General features: G+C 36.3%; 1 protein-coding gene across 1 annotated transcript in view; it reads left to right on the forward strand.

Moving 5' to 3' along the window:
* Window positions 1–1,803: 1,803 nt before the first annotated feature.
* The window catches only part of RNF220 (ring finger protein 220), a 128,054-nt gene continuing 108,213 nt past the window's right edge, over window positions 1,804–21,644 (forward strand). The window contains exons 1-2 of the mRNA XM_039323415.1: window positions 1,804–2,147; window positions 8,568–9,309. Coding sequence (XP_039179349.1) covers window positions 8,685–9,309 — 625 coding nt within the window. The 5' untranslated portion in view covers window positions 1,804–2,147; window positions 8,568–8,684. The remainder of the gene's footprint in view (window positions 2,148–8,567; window positions 9,310–21,644) is intronic.

Below are 21,644 nucleotides of genomic sequence, written 5' to 3' on the forward strand. Positions count from 1 at the left end.
AATATTTTCTGTTCACTCAGAATACCTGATCATGGACCATTATTTGTCATGGTAATCTACACTGTGGTAGGCTAGTTTGTAATTCAATATTTAATTAATTGCTTTACAATTAAGCAACCCTGTGAAGTTAATAGCAAAGTTATGACTACAGACATCTCTTTGCTTTCTACCAGTGCCACAAGTAATTTCTAGAAAATATTTGAATTCAAATGCCTCTCGAAAATTAGTCTATGATCCCAAATGGCTTTTTGAGCACCATTCTATCATTTCAGAGTTTGAGAAAATTAATCTGGTATCTGTATATAGTTTCTGTGTGCATGTGTGTGCTGGGGAGAGATGCATATGGGTACATATATATAAATTTTATTAAATATCAGCATTAGTTAGTCTGATCTCAAACTTTTACTCCTGGAGTGCTGATGCAAATAATGTTGATTTTTTTATAAGAAAGAAACTTTGAACATTCATAAATGGATTCCATTTAAATCAGTAGCTGTTGGGCGCAAACAATCAGATCCACACATGAAGAGTTCAATTACCTGCTTTATTGCTCAAGCCTATGTACCTATCTTCTCATCTTACATCTGGATAAGACTAGATAAAGATCAATGGCATTAAAAGGGTGGGGTGTCAGACTTCGCTGCTTGTGCCCACATAGGGATTCTAGACTAATCACCCACTTGACTCCTTTCCCACCTCAGCCAGTCTCTCTCCTACATCATCATTCATATATCTCTATTCTTCTTGAATTCCTGATTGTTGGATTGGAAGGAATCTAAAGGTCATTTGGTTCAATTTTTCTACATGGGATGAACTTCATTTTCCAGAGTGATTGGATATATTAGCAGTTGAAGTCCTATTTATCTGGAAGGCATCAGGTTGGAGAAAGCTACTTAGCCCTTTTGGTTTGGAAATGCCATTTGGAATACATGAAAAATGATCTGGTTTAGTATTATGTAGTAAATATAAATTGTTGCTAATTCTATAAGATCAGTGCACAAACAATTCTGTTAACATTGTCTATCAGTGTTTTCTCAAATTACATTGCAGCTGTGTATTTGCTAGGGAATAAATGTAATTGTAGTCAGTGGATCTTATTTCAAAGCCCTTGTGCTTAGCATGTCACCATGATGATCTCTTTTATAGCTTAAATGTTGGTCTACACTACACAGTACATTACACTTACTGGAATATTGGGGTATTGTGTTAATGGAAACAGTTAAGAAATAACAGGCATGTTAGAGCCAATGTAGACGTATTTGAACTTCGTGAGATGTAAGTAACAATGCTTTTTGGTATCTTTCTTAGAAGGATGTTTTCCCATTCAGAATTTAAATTGTTTAAATTTAAACTGTTAAGAGTATTGTTAACAGGGGATGGGCTCAGCAGATAATTTTCAACCATGCAGATTTTGCCTACATTAACAATACTTTATCGTTACAGGTCAATTTAAGCATCACATGGGAAAATGTCCTTATTACCAAAGCTGTTAATGGAGGGGAAAGCAGATGAGAATCAATTTTAAATTGAAGGGATTATAGGAAGGACAGCACCCACTTAGCTATTTCCTACGAAAAGAGTCTTAGTTGTAGATAGAATACAATTACATTGAACTTAAAAAGTGTAGGAAACAGGTGGACCCTGAGCAGAGACCTGTCCCCTTCACCCTGCTTTTAGACAAACTTTTATCCATCGGCCCGTGTCGGGGAGGGCAACTCACCCCTGAGCAGCTGTGCTTTCCAGCTGTGGACTCCATTTCCCAAGCTTCCTCCCTGCCCTAATGTATTCCGTTCTCAGGCCGGCTCTGTATTTGTGTGTGTGTGTCTGTGTGTGTGTGTGTGTGAGTGCGTGTGTGTTTGCGAGCGAGCGAGCGATCGAGCGCGCGCGTGTGTTTCAGCAGCTAGGAATCCCTGAGAGAGTGGAGGCTCATTCACTGATTAGAGGCTGCTTCGAGCGGCAGCGCTGCGCCTTCCCTGGCTCTCGGCAGCCGTGTCAGGCTCTCGCTCACTCCCATGCTGGCCGAAAGCGCTTACACACACACGCGCCGGGCTTAGTAAGTCCAGCTTCCCTCCCCACGCACCTCTCAGAATCTTGCCTTCCCCAGCCTGAAATCAAAAGGGGACGCCGCCTTCTGAGAAATTTGCACGGTAAGTATCTTGAAATTGTGGGCCGGGGGTTGGGGTTCTGATAGAAAGTCCCGGAGTGATGCATTCGTCGGGATGGGAGGTTTCTCTAATAGGTGCGTGTATCTAACTTTTCAGTGGTCGATCGCCGGAGTTTCGATTCAATTCTCTATCCTGATACTTAAAGAGAATTCTGCAAATTCAAGTTGGTAATGTTTCCAAGAGTCAAACTTTGCAAGTCAAGTTTGTCTCTATTTCGCTCCGCACCCCATTCTCCAGAACAAAGTTTTAAGGCAAGCCGCTGCTTATCGGATCTTGGGGTGGAAATGTTGGAAGGGGTGTGTGTGTGTGTTTGTGTGTGTGAATGTATGTAGGGAGTGGAATCTTAATGAGTATGCATTTAAAAATCAAATCAGTGGGGTGTTCCCTCCCGTCGGAAGGCTAGCCCTGATCCCAGAACTCTCCTCCTTCCTGTCCTGCTCTTTATTTTCCTGGGGAGGAGGTGGGTAATAGTACATACAGGAGGGGGTGGGATCAGGTGCCGGAGTTGAATTCTTGCAAAATGCAACAGAAAACAGCGCGTTCCCAATTAGCGCCATCAACATTTAGATTTTTTTCAAGGGGGGCAGCAATCCTTGTGCACACCACATGGAGGTATTTCCCGACTTTCGCAGGTCTCAAGGTCTCCTGATGTAACAAAGCAGTTTCCCCAAACAAAACCAAGCGGGAGAGGGGCACCTTAGGGGAAGCGCGAATTAATAAAAACAGTTATAAATAATTTTAAATCAAGTGTCATGTTTTAAACCCTGTGGTTTGGGGTTTCTGCATTTAGCTAACTTCTCGCGTACAATCGGCACCGTCTCCCCAAACGCTTTCAGTTTTACTGTAAGACGGGCGCGCATTTGAACTTTGATTATTGGCAATTAACCAATAGCAATTAAGGACTTGTCCCTATTTTGGTCCAAGTTCTTTTTCGTTGCGATAATTGTGGCGTACGTCAAATACTTATAATTTGGATGAAAGGTTGAAGTTTCGAAAACAACTTCCTTTCTTTCAAAAAGAATTTCACACGCCCGTATTTCTTGAAGAGACAAAAAAGTCTTGGTCGCTTGCCTGTTTGCAGTTATAGTTGCAAGAAACAGCAGCAAAAGGCGGTGTTGTAGTGTAGGGTGAGAGCAGTGGCTACAGCGAGCAAATCGCAAACCTGTTTGGAAACCTTGGAAGAAGGAAATGGGGAAAATGGAAAACGAACATTTTGGATTCCTGTAGTAAAACTTTATGCGCCTTTAACCTCAGAGGTTAAAAATCCTCGAGGTTTTAGGGTAATACAGCCGCCGTCGCAAGAAAGAGGCAGGAAAGTCAGCACAGAGGTTGCAAGGAAGGGGAAATAATTCCTCACCTTGTAGATCGAAATGCATAAAAACCATCTGCTTGAGCACAATGAAATCATTAGGCAGTGACCAATTCAGGAGTTGCGTTGAATGCTTTCGCCTTCCAGACAGGAAATGTGCAGAGAAGGGATTGTTGCAATAAATTCAAACAATTCGAGTCGTCCGCACGTTTGATGAGCTTTGGTATTTTTAAAAAGAAAATAAACCTTGAACCGAATATAGAAATCGGGACAGAGGGAGACAGCCTCCCCCGCACTTGTTTCCTGGAAGGGACGAAAATTTCGTTTTCTTTGCAATGCGCTGAATTGGTTTTGCGCTGAAGTTTACAGGCGCAAAGCAGTTGAGATTTCTGGCTTATTAAAAAGAAAAACCAAAAACCAACGACCGGGCACGGCGGGTTGAATTTGTTGAGAGGAATTACTTTTGATTTCCTGTATCTCCCAGATATACTTCTGGGACACTTCTCTTTTCCTTTTTTTTTTGTTGCAGTTAGTGAAGGTGGAAGGTCGGGAGTTTCCTTTTTAATTATCTTGTTTAAAAGTATATAAACCAGTTGCATTCTTTTGTACTCGGGCTAAGAACCCGGAAAGGACACCTGTTTTCATTTGTACTGAAAAAAGTAAGATAAAAGTAGGAATCTTTTCCCCTGCTGAAATTTGAATCACGGGATTTTTTTGTTTGTTTGTTTCTGTTGTTAATTAGGGATTTGGGAAGATAGCTAGGTAAAAGCCAAATCGATTATGTTTGGTTTTTTTTTCTTGATCAAGAAAGCAGTTTTGAGTAGTTTTCCCCCTCCCCCCCAAATTAACTTCTGAAAAAACTTAAGAATTTTCTGTATCTACTCTGGAGAGGGGCTGGAGAAAAATTCCAATTGTTGACAGGTCAGAGCAGCCAATCATTGCTTTTTTCATTCATATCTTTTTTGTGAACTTTGATTTTTGGAAAGGTTTTTTGTAAAGTTGGCAAACAATGGGTGTATTATACAGCCTTGGGAATAAAAATATGTATATTTACATTGCTTTTTCCTCCACAAAGCCTGGTACCTTAATTTTCTCTCAAGGTATTATTTTTTCTTTTTCCTGAAATAACAAGTTTTCTGCAGGAAAAGAGCCTCTCCCCCCCCCCTGCAAAATTGGAGAGAATCAAAGCAGCTGCTTTTCTGTTACATCTGGGAACCCGATTTTCTATTACATTTTTAAAAATAGTTATTCATACTTGGAAAGTTTCAAACCACAGAGATTATTCTTATTCTACCCTGTCTTCTCCAGCCACCCCCCCTTTTTAACTAATTGTTTACATTCTTTTTGTACCTTTAGAACTCTCAGTCTCCCAAATATTTAATGGCAAGATATGCCAACCTGTAGAATTCCTTAATTTAAGACTGGATTTTTTTTCTTTGTACTGTCAGATCCTGTATTTGTTGGGAATTTATTAGGAGAAAATCCAGTTTAGTTCAATGCATAACACATATGAGCTCTTTAATTCCCCCAACAGCTGGAATGGTTGCTTTGTAAAGATTAGGATTTTTTAAGCAGAAATGCATTTTCAAATTCCTATTTCTAAAATTATGTGATTTAGATACTTGTAGTATCTAAAGGTTCCCTCCAATATATTGAGGCTTGTGCTTTTTATGAAAAATAAAGTTAGTTTTACATTTTTTTTCTTCTGTTAGTAATAATCAGAAAAAAATCATAGAACTGTATTGTGCCATTTAAATATTTAAAATAGCTGAAAATTATAAAAATCTAACCAATATCATCAACATAGAATATCTCTTTTAATTAAGAATTTAAAAAACAATTTGTTACATAAAACTCTGGTTGTTTCTCTTCTCTAAATATATTTTTAGGCTACCACCTGTAGTTTAAGACTACCTCTCTTTTTATCCATTAATATACCGTAAACTGATAGTGTGATTAGAAGGATGCATTATGAATAGTTTTACTTCCTTTTGAAAATTTCTTAGCTAATTAAATGATTAATACATTTTAAAAAATTGCAAGTTGCACCTGACATAGTAGATTTCATTCTAGGTTTAGATGTTTATGATAGTGTTTCTGTTTGCACATTGATTCAGTTTGTACTTTAAAAAGATGCAGATGGTGAGTGCCCTTATGTTGAAATATTTTTATCCATAAATTAAGATGGAAATCTTGTAAAGGTAGGAAATCAGAATATAGACTTTGGAGAGTTGGTCTAAAGCAGATAACCCATGGACAGTTATATGTAGCTTCATAGATTTATCTCCACCCCCTTGGCCACCTCCACTCCTTGTTTAGTTAATTTAACAAAGACTTTTTGCAATCTGTTTGGAGTTTGTCTGATGCCATGGAAAAGTATCTGCTGATTTATTTGGTTGCTTTTCGATTTCTGTCGCTAGACTGTCTTTTCTCTTCCTTTCAGCGAGGATGTCAGCTGTTATTACTTCCTATTGATCCCTTTGCAAAGTGAGAAGTGAACTAAAATTAATGTCAATTCCACTGCTCGGATCAATAGCTGGAGTTATTTTAATCTGGATTTGCACAGGGTGCTAAATTAAAAAAAATCAGCATAGAGGCAAAAAGTAACAGTTACTTACTTTGGCTGTACCCATTCACTTCTGGTCACCAAAATATTTTTTCAGGCTGATTATCCTGCAATCTATTTTTTTTTTAAATTAAGTAGGCCAGTTTTGGATTCCATTTTTAAAAACAATGACGTTTTGACATTGGGAGTGCATTAACTATAGATGATTTTCATAATGACTAGTCTTGCCGCAGCTTCATCCATACTGCTTCTGATGATGGCGGTGATTGGGAATAATAGCCTGGGATGAAGTGATGACAGAAGGTACGTAATAGACAAGGGGAAAATGAAAATGAAAAGTATGCAGGAGTTTTTAAAAATAAAATTCAGTCTGAACCATTATTAAAATATGTTAATTTATTGTCAAATGAAGAAGATAGCTTAATGATTCATACTATTCTGTTAGGAGTGTTAAGCGTGGCTTCCATTAAATACATTTAATATAAACAGGGATAGTGTTATTAGTGATATATTCTTCTCCCTCTTTCATTCTCTTGCAGATTGTGGTTTCCAGATGCCAGTTTAAATAATGTTTCTTTCCCTAGGTAAATTATATATAATTTTTTGCTTTAAAATTAATCGAAGAATATCCAGATTTCCCATAACCTTTCTCCACTATTGCAGAGATTTTACATTTGATTATTTGTTATTTTAAATAATTTCATTGTTCAGAAAGAAGCTCACTCAAAATAGTTCTGGTTAGATTACCCTTGCTATGTCTACATCCACAGCTAAAACTCAGATGAAAATTATTAAAGATATGAAAGTGGATCAAAAATTGTTAATAAGATACTTCTAATGTTTTAGCACTGATTTGTACAGGAAAGGAAGCCAATGCAGTAGAGATAGGAGGATGTCAGTTCATCTTCCCACTGCTATATTGTCAAACTTCTGGGTACAGGATAGAAGAAAAGGAAATGTTATTTCTGAACTGCATGAAGGATGTAGCAAGCATTCCATAGAGTTTGTTAACCTGGGCTTGCCATTCAGATAATACAAAAGCCACTCCATTAGAAACGGGATCCTTTTAGTAAGTTTTATTTGCTAGGCCTGACCTTCTGGAACAAACAGACACATTTTGTACTGCTTTTTTATTATATGATTTTTTTTGTTGTGTTTTGAGTGCTGTAAGGCTAGTATATTGTTTTAAAGTAAGCCTTTGTATATTAAAGTGAAGTGAATTCTAGCATACTTAATGGCTGGGACAGAAATTTAAAAAGAAACAAAAGGAATGCTAATGTTATTATAATAGGGGAATGAGTTTTCAAGCCTAGATAGGATTAGAAGAAAAGTTTGTTAATACATATGCACATAGAGGAAGTATACGCGCGCGCACACACACACACACACACACACACAAACATACTGAGAGAGAGAGAGAGAGAGAGAGAGAGAGAGAGAGAGAGAGAGAGAGAGAACATGGGATTTATTTTCTTGTACTTGGCAAGTAGTTTTAAAAGAATACATACATACATACATACATACATACATACATACATACATACATATTCTCAAAATCTTAATGGAATGTTGAGGACAGTTTACAAATCTAGTTAAGCATGAGCACATTAGGAAGTAAAACTACTGATCCATTTTGTACTGTCCGCAAACTAAAAGGCAGATGCTTGGAAGAGATCAGATGGCACAGCCACTAATTACAATTTCAAATATTATCAGAGACGCCAAGGACTTATTGATGTCATTATTGTTTTCTTTTAAAACAGAAGAATAGCTTAAATGTATGATTCATACATATTATTTATTCCTCCTTCATCACTAAGGATAATGGAAAATCCAAAACATGATATATATATCTGCACAATTGGAATATATTCCTCTATTACATCTATTTCATATTTTTGTATATTCATGAAGTAAATACATTTTCATTTATAATTTTTGAATAAGTATTCATTTATTTTATTCATATTAATTTTAAGATGTTGTAGTTATAGGCTTATATACCTCAAGGAATTTTTTCTGTTCCAATATTTTTGTTTGGCAGGAGTGAAGTAATATAAGTTTAATTTTCACTACAGTTAGTTACTGCACACTTGTTCAAATCATTCAACCCCCACTTAAACATGTGGCTTGATCTGAATCTGCACTGGTTTCTTATCCTTCTGTAGGGCAGAAGGGAATGATAGTAAGGCCAGAGCAGATGGCATTCTCTGCATAAGGCACAGATTCTCTTGGCTTTCAGGTTTCTTGCGCCACATTTTATCTACCGTACCTAGGGTGGACCATCTCTTGAATTTTAAGTTTAATGCTAAAGCTGTAAAAGAGAGCAGGAGGAAGACTTGTACAGACCCTTAGAGGGAGTCAGAGACTCTTCCAGTAACATGTGAACTTATTTGTTGGCTTTCTAAAAGAACAATACGTGGAAAGTTGGCTTAGGCTTTTACAATTTTCTTGCTATATTAAGAACAGCCAGCTGTTAATTCAACTTTCTGTGTTTTTCCTCTTTTCCCCTTCTTTGTCTTTTCAGTTTTGGGATGGTGATAAGGATTTGGTGAGATCTCTCAGCTCTACATCCAGACATTGCTTTGTTTTCCATCCAGGGAACACCATTTCCCTCGTGGCCCTGTCAAGAAAAGAGACTCCAATGGACTTACACCGAGCAGCTTTTAAGATGGAAAACTCCTCCTACCTTCCCAATCCTTTGGCATCTCCAGCCCTGATGGTCCTGGCTTCCACTGCTGAAGCCAGCCGTGATGCTTCTATCCCCTGCCAACAGCCAAGGCCCTTTGGGGTCCCTGTGTCAGTGGACAAGGATGTGCACATCCCGTTCACCAATGGCTCCTATACTTTTGCCTCTATGTATCACCGACAAGGTGGGGTGCCTGGAGCATTCACCAACCGTGATTTTCCACCTTCGTTGCTGCATCTCCATCCTCAGTTTGCACCCCCTAATCTGGACTGTACTCCAATCAGCATGCTTAACCACAGTGGTGTTGGGGCCTTCCGTCCCTTTGCCTCCACTGAGGACCGGGAAAGTTATCAGTCAGCTTTTACACCTGCTAAGCGCCTGAAGAACTGTCATGATACCGACTCTCCCCATCTTCGCTTCTCAGATGCTGATGGCAAGGAGTATGAATTTGGAGCCCAGCTCCCATCTGGCTCCCCTGGCTCCCTCAAAATTGATGACACTGGAAAAAAGATTTTTGCTGTCTCTGGCCTCATTTCAGACCGTGAGACTTCATCCAGTCCTGAGGACCGAAATGATAGATGTAAGTACCTTAGCTTTTTTTAATTGGGCTGTTAAATGCTCAATAGGTAACGCTTCTGAATGCTTGAGGGTTCTAAAGAGGCCAAACTATATATGGCCTTATTTTTCTTTAAATATTAGTGGATTGCAGGAGAAGACAGATTGTAAAATATCTAGACAATTATTTTTTTTTCTTTTCTGCTAGATTGGGGTTCCATCTAGCAGAAAAACTGCCAACCTTCCAGAAAGAGGGAAAGTCTCTGTTGGAAGTATCTGACTCTACATTTATTTCAGGAGATTGAGGATAGTGTCTTTGTAAACTTGTCTTCCACCTCTGTCCTGATGTATTTGATGCCAGTTGTAACAAAATACAGTTCTTTTACCTGATATCAATGTAAAACATGTTTTTTTTAATTAGATCTGACTCCTAGTAAGGTAACCTAACTTCTGGCATTAAAACAGAGAAAGGAAAACATCTTGTAATGTGTTACACAAGCTGTACATCTTGCACTAATGTACAAGAATTTTCTGTAATACCCTCTATAAGTGCAAAAGTGGAATTCCAGGAGTGAAAATATTTCACAGACTAAGCTAAGCTGAACCCAATCAACCTAAGATCTACTGAGCGTTCCTCTCTACAAGTAATTTCTTTCTTATTAAATGCCGTGAGTTACCTCATTAGAGGAAAGTAGATCAAGAAGTATTTATTTAATATATCGATGATAAGGCAGCATTCAGGTCAGTCTGTTTTTTTCCCCAATTCTGTACTTTAGATATTAAACTAGTTTGCCCTACCTTGCTTCCCATTAGATCCTTTTGTAGTTTCTCATACTGCTTTGTCCCTTCTTCCATTTTTTTAAGAGGTGGTAGATGGAGAGAAAAATAAGGATATTTTTCTTTTGAAAAAAAAATTGGAGCACTCCGTGGTTCCCTGTTGGATACCATTTTTCTTCTTTTTCTTTATGACACCAAGGAGAGTAATAGAGACATAGTTCCACTCTCTCCCTGTCCGTACTGCTTCCTCAGGCTGTCTCCTTGAATTAGGCACTGTGTTAACTTCTCAGTGCTACGAGGCATCTGCCAAAAGCCTCCACACCTTGTCAATAAAAGTCACCATAAAATCAACCTGCCTTATAAATCCATCGCTCGTTGGTTCTGAAATATGCTATGAGTTTGTCTTTTATGTCAGTGTTTGTGTGGAATGCTTCCTCAAAGACGAAACTACATGTTGCCCTAAAGGCTTGTGTGCTTTTTCCGTAGTGTGGCTTAGCTGAGTGAGAACCACCTAAAAGTCCTGGTCTTTGATGGTTGAGTGCAACAATTGTGTCTGTGTGTGTGTGTGTGTGTGTGTGTGTGTGTGTGTGTGTTTGAAAAGGTGGGGAAAATAATAATAAAGTTTGAAAAGGTAAGAAAAGATAGAATTGCCCTGAGTAAAGATGTTTTATAATTTAAAACAGTATACATTACTAATGTAAATATAACAATTTACAAATATGAAATTAATGCAGATTATGTATATCGGAAGTCATGTTCAAAATGCTGGCTCAATTATATACATTTAGAGTGCATTAATTGCTTCATCTTGCTAACCTGCTCCTGTTAGATAGTGGTATAAATGAACAAATATTTTATGAACTCACACAACAGTGTTTAGAAAGTGATTGACTCAGAGGTAAACATGTGTTTAAATGTGGACACAGTTCAGAAGAAATAGGTTTTTCTATATAAATATTTTCATGAATTCTCAGATAATGTTTGGGGGAACCACATAAAACATATTTAAAGGATGAAGGAAATATATAGACTTTTACAAATGAAAATAATAAAAAAATACAGATAGGTTTTTGTATCTTAACAGCCTCCAGTCTATTCATTCTTGACATTTCCTTTCTTGGCTATGAAAAGTAAATCAAAATTGGTTTCAACTTCATTGAAAGCACACCAAAAGTAGCTTCATACCAACATGCCCAGGTAAAATATAAAATAGGTTTTACGCTTAGTACTGACTAAGTTAAATTTTGGGGGTGAACATTGACTTTATCTAGTTAAAACTTTATTTTAACAGTCATGAGTTTTAAAAGCATTTTATTATTTATCTGTATAAATATGTAAGTATCTATCTGAAGAGCAAACAAACCTGGTTATATGTAATTATGACCTTCAAATATCCTTGGCATGTTTAGGTCTTTTTTCATAGAACATATATTCTTGGGTATTTCAGAATCTGAAACAAGAAAACTGTACATACCCCATTTGTTAGTAGTTTCTAGAATGAGGCTGAAGATGGAGATAGTTTTCTGATGATTCCACTGTTCTGAATGGAACCAGAGGAATGCACACATATTCACATGTATGAAAATGTGGCATATCGGCTTTTATAAATTCCTAGCCCTTTCAAATGTGTTTCAGTTTTTTTATACGTATAACATATATAAATCTTTTTATGAAATAAGGTTTCTTTTTACCAACGTTCTACAATACATTTTAGAGAAATTATTATATAGACAAACTGACCTGCAAAATTGTATTGATGGACCTAGTAAAAACCATTGCATTAGCAAACCTTTATGTCTCCAAGAGACACTCTACAAAATATTTTGGCTCTATTTATTTGCAGTCTTCCATATACTGAAATGGGATCAGACTGCACGATGTGCAAATAACTTCAATCACAACATATAACATTCCTTGTCTGGCACCGGTAGACTCTATTCTTTCTTTCTTTCTTTCTTTCTTTCTTTCTTTCTTTCTTTCTTTCTTTCTTTCTTTCTTTCTTTCTTTCTTTCTTATAATTTCAGACTTGGAATTTTTACTTGCTGCTTCATTTATTTTTAACGAAAAATAATACAAAACAGCAAGCTTAGCTTGTGGAAACTGGGGGAGGGTTTTTTTTTTTTTTTAAAGGAATGCCATCTAAAGTCCAATGCTAATGGAATATAATGAAGGGCAAAGTGTATCACTGTACAAGTAGAGGTGCAGGCATCTCATTTTATTAGTAAGATACTAAGAACAATTCTGTATGTCTACATTCTCTGGAGACAAGAGTCTTATCTCTGTTAATTAGTCGTGTAAATCTAGATTGATTCCCTACCCACGTGAGAAGTTATTTAAGATTTACATTGGTTAACATTGCCTTGAGTCCTGCCTTCTGGGTATGTTTTAATCTTTAAAAAAATGACATAATATATTGAATTGAACCACAGCTGTTGTGCAATTTATATTTACAGATTTTATATTTTAAATATACAAAAGTTTACCCAAAATCAGTGACAAAATTGGAAGTGTAATGTGAATATATATATAGCTTAATTTTACAATCTGCTTCTTGGAATATTTCAGTGCATCAGTTCATGGTAAATGTTCTTCCTTTTGAACCCCTGTGGTCCAGAAAAGAACCCACAAGAGTTGCGCACAAAAGCCCTGAAGAATAAATAATTTATTTATGAAGATAAATATTTTATCCAGGTATCTATGTTTATATGTTCACTGAGAGCATTAATCACATGGAGGAAGATGGTTTACACTCCATGTGTAATGCAGAGGCATCTGCAGCTACATTCTATTGGATTCTTCAAATAATGATTTGACCCTAACATCCAGCTACAATGGATTTAAACAGAGTGTCCCTGTGTTATAGATCTCTAACTTTTAAAAATGGTGTTTTTATCCTCTAATTCCTATTTATGGTTTCATAGACTAATAATCAGAATATGTCCTTTCAGGAAAGAAAAGTGGAGTCCTTAACAGCAGCTGGGTCATGTACACCAAAATGTTCCACTGGCAAAAGCACTGCAGTTCTCCTTTCTATTTGCGGGAACTTCAAAAATTTGTTACTTTATACATGAATCTTTCCCAACCTCTTGCTCCCCATCCCCAATGAACTAGCACTATAAGGCTTGGCCTTTATTTTGAGTTTGCATATTGTGCTTATTTGAACTGTTTCCTCCCCTTTATTGCATGTATTCAAGTTTGGTTTATTGTTGATGAAACAGACTCTAATTTATGTGTTAGATATTTTTGCAATTTTGCTTCTTACAATTTATCAGCAGCGGTTTGCTTTTTAATGCTCCATAATGAAATGTTTTTAAATATGGTCAGTTTAAGACAGCTATGCATGATGGAGAGAGTCTATTTTCTTATTCTTACTTCAGTTTTTCTTACAGTTTTATATCACAGAAGAGAGTGAACTTTTTTGTTGGGCCTCAGTATTTGGACTGGTTTTGGAAATCACTTCAAGAACTTTGAAACTAACCAATGGAAATATTTAAGAAAAGTCAAAATGCTGTTGAGTTTAAGTTCCAAGTAGCAACAATTAATAATGTATTAATTCCTGGTTTTTCTTTTCTCTTAGCATATTAGACAACTGATTCAAGCTTCATCTTAGCTCTGGCTATCTCAGTAGAGCAGAGGCTGACCAGGTGTTTACACACTAGGGTCTAAAGTAAGGTGGGGGTGTATTCCAATTATCCAACATTCAAAATATATACATTGTTTGCTTGTTTTACAGTTATGTGCTGGATCTCTTTTTTTAAATAATTGATGCTGTACTTTAGGGTTCTTAAAAGAAGCAGAGTAAAGCCATCTTGTGAAAAGGTATTAGACATGATCTAACATCAGGTCTGTTTTTAAAACATAGTACAAAGGTATCCTATGGAAATGGCTGCATCTCTAATGGAATGGGTAAATGCATATCTGTGGTGAGTTTTAGATGTAGAAAACTATTACTACGTCTCAAGAAAAGAGCCGTTCTGATGGGCCATATTTTAGTAAGGAAATGGAAACTACATTTTTTCTGGTTGTCGGAGCCCTTTCCTCCTGCCTTATGGTCACCCATCCCCTTAGCAAACTGTTGCTGAATCTCCTTGCCATTTTGCTCTGTTTAATTGTGATGTTGGCATAAAGAAAGGCTTGGGCCGTTAACGTGGCGGAGAGCAGGGTGTGAGCTGCTCCAGTGCTGCCTGCTGCAGGACCATCTGGCCTGGCTTGCCTCCTCAGGTCTCTAGCTTCCCTTTCTCTTTATGTGTGCCGAGGCTGCCTTGCACACTTGGAATGCCTAATCACCATGGTGAGAGGATGGGCCTTGCCTCCTGCCCCTTCCCATCAATTGTCATGCAGAACTGATCCAGAGGACCGTTGTCTTTACAGCAGCCTGCTTGCCTGGCCATGCCTGGCCCTTGGCATAAGGACGGCTTTTAATTGATCATTTGTGGGGGAGGGCAGGGGTGGTTTCAGCCTCTCAATGTTTCCCAACACAGCCTCTGCCGCACGGCCAGATTTCTCATTTGTTTGGGAAACGCTGGTGGTTTAGCTTTTACTCCCCCGCCTTCACGATTTCCTTTTAGGCTCCGCTTATTGCTGTTTTATGGGGAACTCTGAGGGCTTGTTACGGTGACTCTGAGGAGCACTGAGGAAGATACAAACATTGTGTTTATCTTCTCACAACTGGGAAGCAGGCACATACGGACACTAAATATTTATTGTCCTGCCTTCTACTGTGTGTTCGTGTTTGTATTTGCATGAACAATTATGGATTTATTATCTTTGGGCAAGATGAACTCTTAATCCAGCCGCTTTCCTCAATCCTAAAATCATATCTTAAAACCTAGGGAGAGAAACTTGTTTGTCACAGAAAGTTCAAACTTGGCTTGACTGGCATCACCTATTAGAAGACCTATTTTTTTTGTATTGTATAAAAGAAATGTAATGCTTACAGAGCATTATATTATATTGCTTTTGTGGTTTATGCTGTTTTGTGTATTTTTGTCTCAGTTTCTTTTTATTTAAAAGTAGGACTACTGGGCCCTGATATTGGCTAGCAGGACCAGTCTTACAATTAAGAGTGAGGAGATCTGCCTCAGGTAATATATCTTTTAAAAGTATGCTTAAAATAAAAAAGTAAGCTATTTTATTTCATTTTAATGAAATCACCATTTTGGGCATTGATATATCTTTGGTATTCTGTGTAATGATATGTTGCCTGTTGTTGGCTTAATATTGGAAAAATGTTAATGGCTGCTACAAATGTATAATAAGGAAATACGTTGATATACAAGGCCTTAATTTAGAACTCTGTAGTATTATTTTTACATAATATAATGTAATAATCTCTAACAACAGTTCATAGAAATCATGGGGATTTTATATTTGTTTATTTTCAAATACTAGTATGTTAAACACCATTTATACAGTAAGTACTAAACTAGAAAATCTTTGTAAAATAACTGGATGAATAAAGTAAAACACAGTGCTGTTGAGAAATAGCTGGCCAAGCAGTAAACAAGTAATTTTACCCTAATTATTACTATTTCAGGGAATCCAGATCATTTTCCTCAAGGTAGGATTTCTGTTGTGAGGATATCACATTTACTCAGGTTTGTCAGAAATGTAGAGCATCAGTTACCATGTTGAATTCTATAGAAAGTGTTTGCATGACAATGCAAGTTGCATTCCTAGTGACAACTAATCATTTCCAATACCATTGGAAAATATCCAGATTGCCTCACAGTTGCATTCTGTTTTCCATCTATCTACTACAAGATGGCTTAATGCTGTGTTCCTTGTAGTATATCTGAAGTTAATGATGTAGTAGCCCTGAGAATCCTGCTGTGTTAATATTTGAGAGTTGATTTATTGCCACACAGTGATATATAATATTATATAATAAAATATATCATATTCTATATAATAAAGCTGTTTGTATGTTTGCTGATTGGATACCCCAAATATCCAAAGGTATGGAGAAAGTGGCTGCCTTGGATATGACCATAACCATTTATAATTTTAAGGAACCTCAAAATGGCGGCCATAACAAATACCTAAAAGATTGAATGACTCAAATATTATGGTTTTGATCTTTGACCTCCCTGTGTTTGTCAGGATCTAAAAAAGTATCTGAAATTTACAGAGGAAAAAATGATAAGCGCTAGACATCAGCTACTTCTTCCCATTTCTTTCCCTAAAGTACTTCCTTTCCATTAAAAAATGATGGCAACCTTTCCAAAGTTTTACTAATGAATTTTTTTATTCCAATCTTCTTTCTCTGATTTAAGTTTCTCTCATCATACTTTTTGAGATTCTGATTCTGTTCTCTTAAGGTTCAGAGCTGAAACAGAGAAAGCTATTTTTAGTACTTACCACTAATAAAATTATTTCTAGCAATCAGGCCTTTTTCTCCATCATCCTGCCTACCTATAGTGAAATGGGGGATAAGTTTGATGAGATGAACAGTTTATCTTGAAACAGATTCTTACATAAAAAGTCTTCATTTTTCCCTCACTATGTTTAACAAATGATATGACATTTTTTATATTTACACATATGAATGTTTTATACCATTTTTCTGTTAAAACCATGCATCGTAAGAACAAAACATTCATTAAAATTGTATGGCTTTTCCCATACTTTTTTGAAAAGTATGATTTATTATAAACATTAGAAATTAATACATAATACATGTATGCAGAGGATTTGAATAAGCTCAACAATTGGCTCTCGTTGGTTTGACTAAACCTGCTTAATGCATTCAGGGTAATGAAGCGTAAGTCATTAGAGAGATGATATGACATTGTAATATTAGGGTACAGTGCTAATGTTGTTTACTTTGGGAAGTAAGCTACATTGAAAATTGTGTTATATATGTCATAGAATCATACCATAAATGCTTTTGAGGTTTAAAAAATGAAAATAATTTTCCAATTATCATCATTCCCAAGTAACAAGTTATTACATTTTTTTATTCTATGTTTCTACTCTTTACTGTCCTCCTGTATGTTTGTTCATATCCTAGTTAATGAATTTTCTTCTCTCTTACTTAGAAAGGAGAATAGTCACGTATTTTTTTCATAGCCATATTATGTTAAAACCTCTGTTGAATTGCTGCTTTATTCCTTCTGTGTTAAACTTACATCATTACAACTGGATATTTTCTATAAAAGAAAGCGCTGCTTCAGGGGTGTCTGCTAATCATGGTAATATATGTAACTTGCAGAGATTGCAATCTATGAACAATAGAAATTCATTAAGAATTGTGACTTGTTCTTATTGCTACTTCATATTGCTTCCCTTTTCAATGATCAGATATGTATCATAGAATTTACTGTTGCAAATTGGTTATTGCTTAGGATAGGAATATCTTAATTTATAGCCTTATAAAGTTGTTAATTTGTCATATTCATCAAGATGTATTAAATTGAACACTTGGTACACTGTGATCCTCCATCTGTATAATTACTTAAATGATTTTGTAGCAAGATTTGGCCCTGTTTTAATTATATGAAAGATAACAATATAGAATAATAATTGATTCTTTAGAATTTATTCTGGAATATTGTGCTATACCTGAAGGATTATGGGAGTCACTGGGTATTGAGAGAGGATAGAATAAAGAATTAGGCTACTTGTGCAACTTCAGATTGTTTTGACTTTTTCATGTATGTTAAAAACTAAAAGCATTGACAGAGCATATTAAAATATCAAAGCTTTTAGAAATACTGTATATTTTGTACTATTTTTGACAACAGGACAATATTATACTTTCTTATAATCTGAAATAGATACTGTACATTCTTTTAAAGAGTTTTCATTGAAATGTTATATTTCTAGCAACCAGATTTTGAATTACAGATAATAGAATCAAAGAGTTGAATGCTCAGTGAGTCATATAGTATGACTCATTGCATTAAGTAGTCCTAGCAGGTTGCCAAAAACTTTCCATTCAGAGGTTTATATTATAAAAACATGGGATGTCTTTGTAGTTTGCCGTTTCTTACTGACCAGTGCGTTAGCAGTCTCTTCTGTTTTTTTAATGGCCTACTCTGAATCTAGAACAGTTCATATGGCCTCACCTGAGTTTGGTTCTTCAACCTGGCCAGAGGCAGTGTCCCTAATGATTGACACATTGGGAATAAGAGAGAGACTTTTGTCATTGCATCAGATAAATTAAAATTTAAGGAAGCCCTCTCAACTGGTTCATACTAAACACTAAAAATGTAGTTTATTTTGACTTACTGTAAGAAATCAAGTGTCAGAAATCAAGGGTCAGAATAATATTTAATACAGATAATCTTTGACTTGCAATGTTCTTTTAATAACTGTTCAAAGTTACAAGCGCATTGAAAAAAAAAAGGATTTACAATCTGTCCTTGCACATGCAACCATTACAGCATCCCCACAGTCACAGGATAAAAATTGGGGTACTTGGTAACCAGCATGTGTTTACAATAGTTGCAGCATCCCAGGATTATGTGATCTCCATTTGCAACCTTCCCGGCCTGGTTTCTGACAAGCAAAGTCAACAGGGGAAGCTGGAGTCGCTTAGCAACTGCACGATTCACAACAATTGCAAAGATTCGCTTAATAACCATGGCAAAAAAGGTTGTAAAATTGGGTGCAACTCGACAACTTCTTGCTTAGCAATGGAAATTGTGGTCCATTTGTGGTCATATATTGAGGACTACCTTTATGTGGGAATAATCATATTACCGTAACTATGTAAATTTAAAATATTCTTGTCCCAGTTTTTGAAATATAATCCCTTTCATCCTGGTAAAAAATATAAGGCTTATTATTCTTTGTGTGATAAAGTGTCCTGTGGTTTGTTACTGACAAAGGACATGTTCATTTCAATTATTTGCATCCATGACCTATATATATATATTTTCATCCGTAGAAGAAGTTCTTTTCTAGTAGTATAATTAAATGGAATCCTTTTCTCACAGAGTCTGGTTGTGGAATGAACTTGGCAAAAAAAAGTAGGAGGGTTACCTAGACATTGGGTTGTAATAGAATTTTTCAGCAAATAATTATATTGTAACTGAGTATATGTTCAAATGGAAAGGTAAAATATATTTGAATGTCCTTGGAAAATAAATGTATTTTCTTCCATTTAACACTCTGAAGCTGGGTACAGTACAGTATATAGATATTAGACTACCTTATTATGACATATAAATATGACCTGGCAGAAACTCTGGGGCCCCCAATTGAATGAAAATTCATCCATGGGGAACATCAGAAGTAATGATTGCTAAAAATTACATTGATTTCATTAAAAAATAGGGCATTTTAGAGAGGAAAAACATTTCTGAATAATAAATGTGCTTGTGCATACTTTCATTTAAATTCCTTCCCTTTACAGACTTAATGTTATACGGTAAAAAGCAGTTTTGTCTTTCTTCATATGGTTGTCCTTGAATTTTTGTGGACTAGTTGCTTACTAATATTCATTTTTGCTTTGTAAAAAGAACCAAATCTAATATATGTTATCTACTTATGCTTTGTTTAGTTTTGTTCAAGCTTTTACTGCAAATTATCCTTTGAGCTTCTGTTTTGAAATTCAAAACAAAGGAGGAAAAATTGAGACACTTTTTTTGTTTATTACATACATTACAAGCAAATGCTGACAGAGTCATAATCATGTTTACTTGCATTTATTATAACAGGACTGAGAGAATATTTTATACAGTAGAAACCAGCATCAATTTTGAAGTTGATCGTCATACACAAAACTATTTTCTTTTTCTTTTACTTTGCAGAATAGAATCTAGGCCAGTGGTTCTCAACTTGTGGGTCGGGACCCCACTTGGAGTCGAACGACCATTTCACGGGGGTCGCCAAACAACGCAGTCCACCATTTTTTCCCCTTTTCCTTAGCTGTGTTACTCCCTTTTATTCTATTGGCTTTTGAAAGCCAATAGAATAGACTCTCTTAACTAGGAATTGTCCAGGCTGTCTCTGCCCTGCTGAGCCTGCCAAAAGTCCCATTCTGCAAACGGTGCTGCACCAGTTAAGCAGTCCTCGACTTACAACCGGTTGAGTAGTCCTCGCCTTACGACTGGTTGGGGATCGCGGCATTAAAAAGGTTGAGAACCACTGATCTAGGCTGAATTAAAAAAAATAAACACTCAGAAAACAGATTCCAGGAATTTTTCCAAGTCCACTTACAACTGCAATACAAATGGAATAAATAAACTTTAAAAACCTTAAGATATGATTATAAATAGAATTTTTTTTTGTAGTTTGCACTGTTACATTGGTATAATATACAGGTGGTTCTCAATTTACGTCCACAATTGAGCCCAAAATTTCTGTTGCTAAGTAAAACAGTTGGAAAGTGAGTTTTGCCCCATTTTACGACCTTTCTTGCCACAGTTATTAAGTGAATCACTGCCTTTGTTAAGTTACTAATACACTTGTTAAGTGAATCTGGCTTTCCCATTGACTTTGCTTGTTAGAATGTCACAAGATTATCACATGACCCCCGAGACACTGCAACTATCATGAACCTGTTGCCAAGCATTTGAATTTTGATCACATGACCATGGGGATCCTGCAATGGTGGTAAGTGTGAAAAATTGTCATAAATCACTTTTTTCAGAGTTGTTGTAACGTCAGATGGTCACTAAATGAATGGTTGTAAGTTGAGGAATACCTGCACTTGAACAGGATAAGATAAATTCATGACATCTCTGATATCTTTGACCGTAACATTGTGCTATGTGAACCATGGATTCAACTCCATTATATCAGAAGTCAGCCAACCTAATTAAACATGTCATAGTTTGTTAAACTTCGAAACTTACTGACATTTTTGAGAGACCTACAGTTTTGCTTTCAGTTTCGAAAGAGTAAATCAGTTTAACTGTAGGATAGTTTTTACAAAATTTGGAATTGAGAGAAGTTGTGGTTTTGCAAATTAAACAACTTACTACAGGGAGTATTGGCTCAGGTAATATTAGCAAAATTGAACTACAAGGAGCGTGTGCAGAATACAGTAAAGCTGGAAATATGAGGAATCTGCTGCACTTTGGAAACAGTTGTATTGAATTTCTTCTCCCTAGCATAAAAATATCTATCCCTCTCTCCTACCAGTCCTTGTAATGGGCTGCATTAATTTCCTTCTGACACACTGAAATATCAGTTGGCTAGTCGGATTCTTGCTGGGAATCATTGCTGACTGATTAGTAGGCCAAACTGAACCTGATCGAAGGCGGCATGGGCAATTAGCCCTTTGCTAGGAATCTGTCTGAGATGTGGAGTCCTTTCTGTTTCATTTGCCTTCACACATCTGTTTCAACATACAGCACAGCCTTGGCCTTCAGTCAGTAGAAATGTCTGTTTTTGCTTCTGATATCACACTCGGCTCCTGAGTACAAGTGACTTCTGTAGATTTTGGTGGAGTTTGTTCTTTGGATTCAGTTTTTTGTTTTACCAGCTTTTTAATACTGCCCACTCCCCTACAGGTAGAGATATATGGGTACCTGTGTGGTATATTTGAGAAAGAGAGAGATTAGTTTCCATTTTCTCTACATCATTAAGAATCACATTTTTCCTGCATTTAATAGAATATTAATATTAAAA

The sequence above is a fragment of the Crotalus tigris genome, unplaced genomic scaffold, assembly GCF_016545835.1.
Source record: "Crotalus tigris isolate CLP2741 ecotype Arizona unplaced genomic scaffold, ASM1654583v1 scf7180000024167.7108832, whole genome shotgun sequence".
Taxonomy (NCBI): domain Eukaryota; kingdom Metazoa; phylum Chordata; class Lepidosauria; order Squamata; family Viperidae; genus Crotalus; species Crotalus tigris.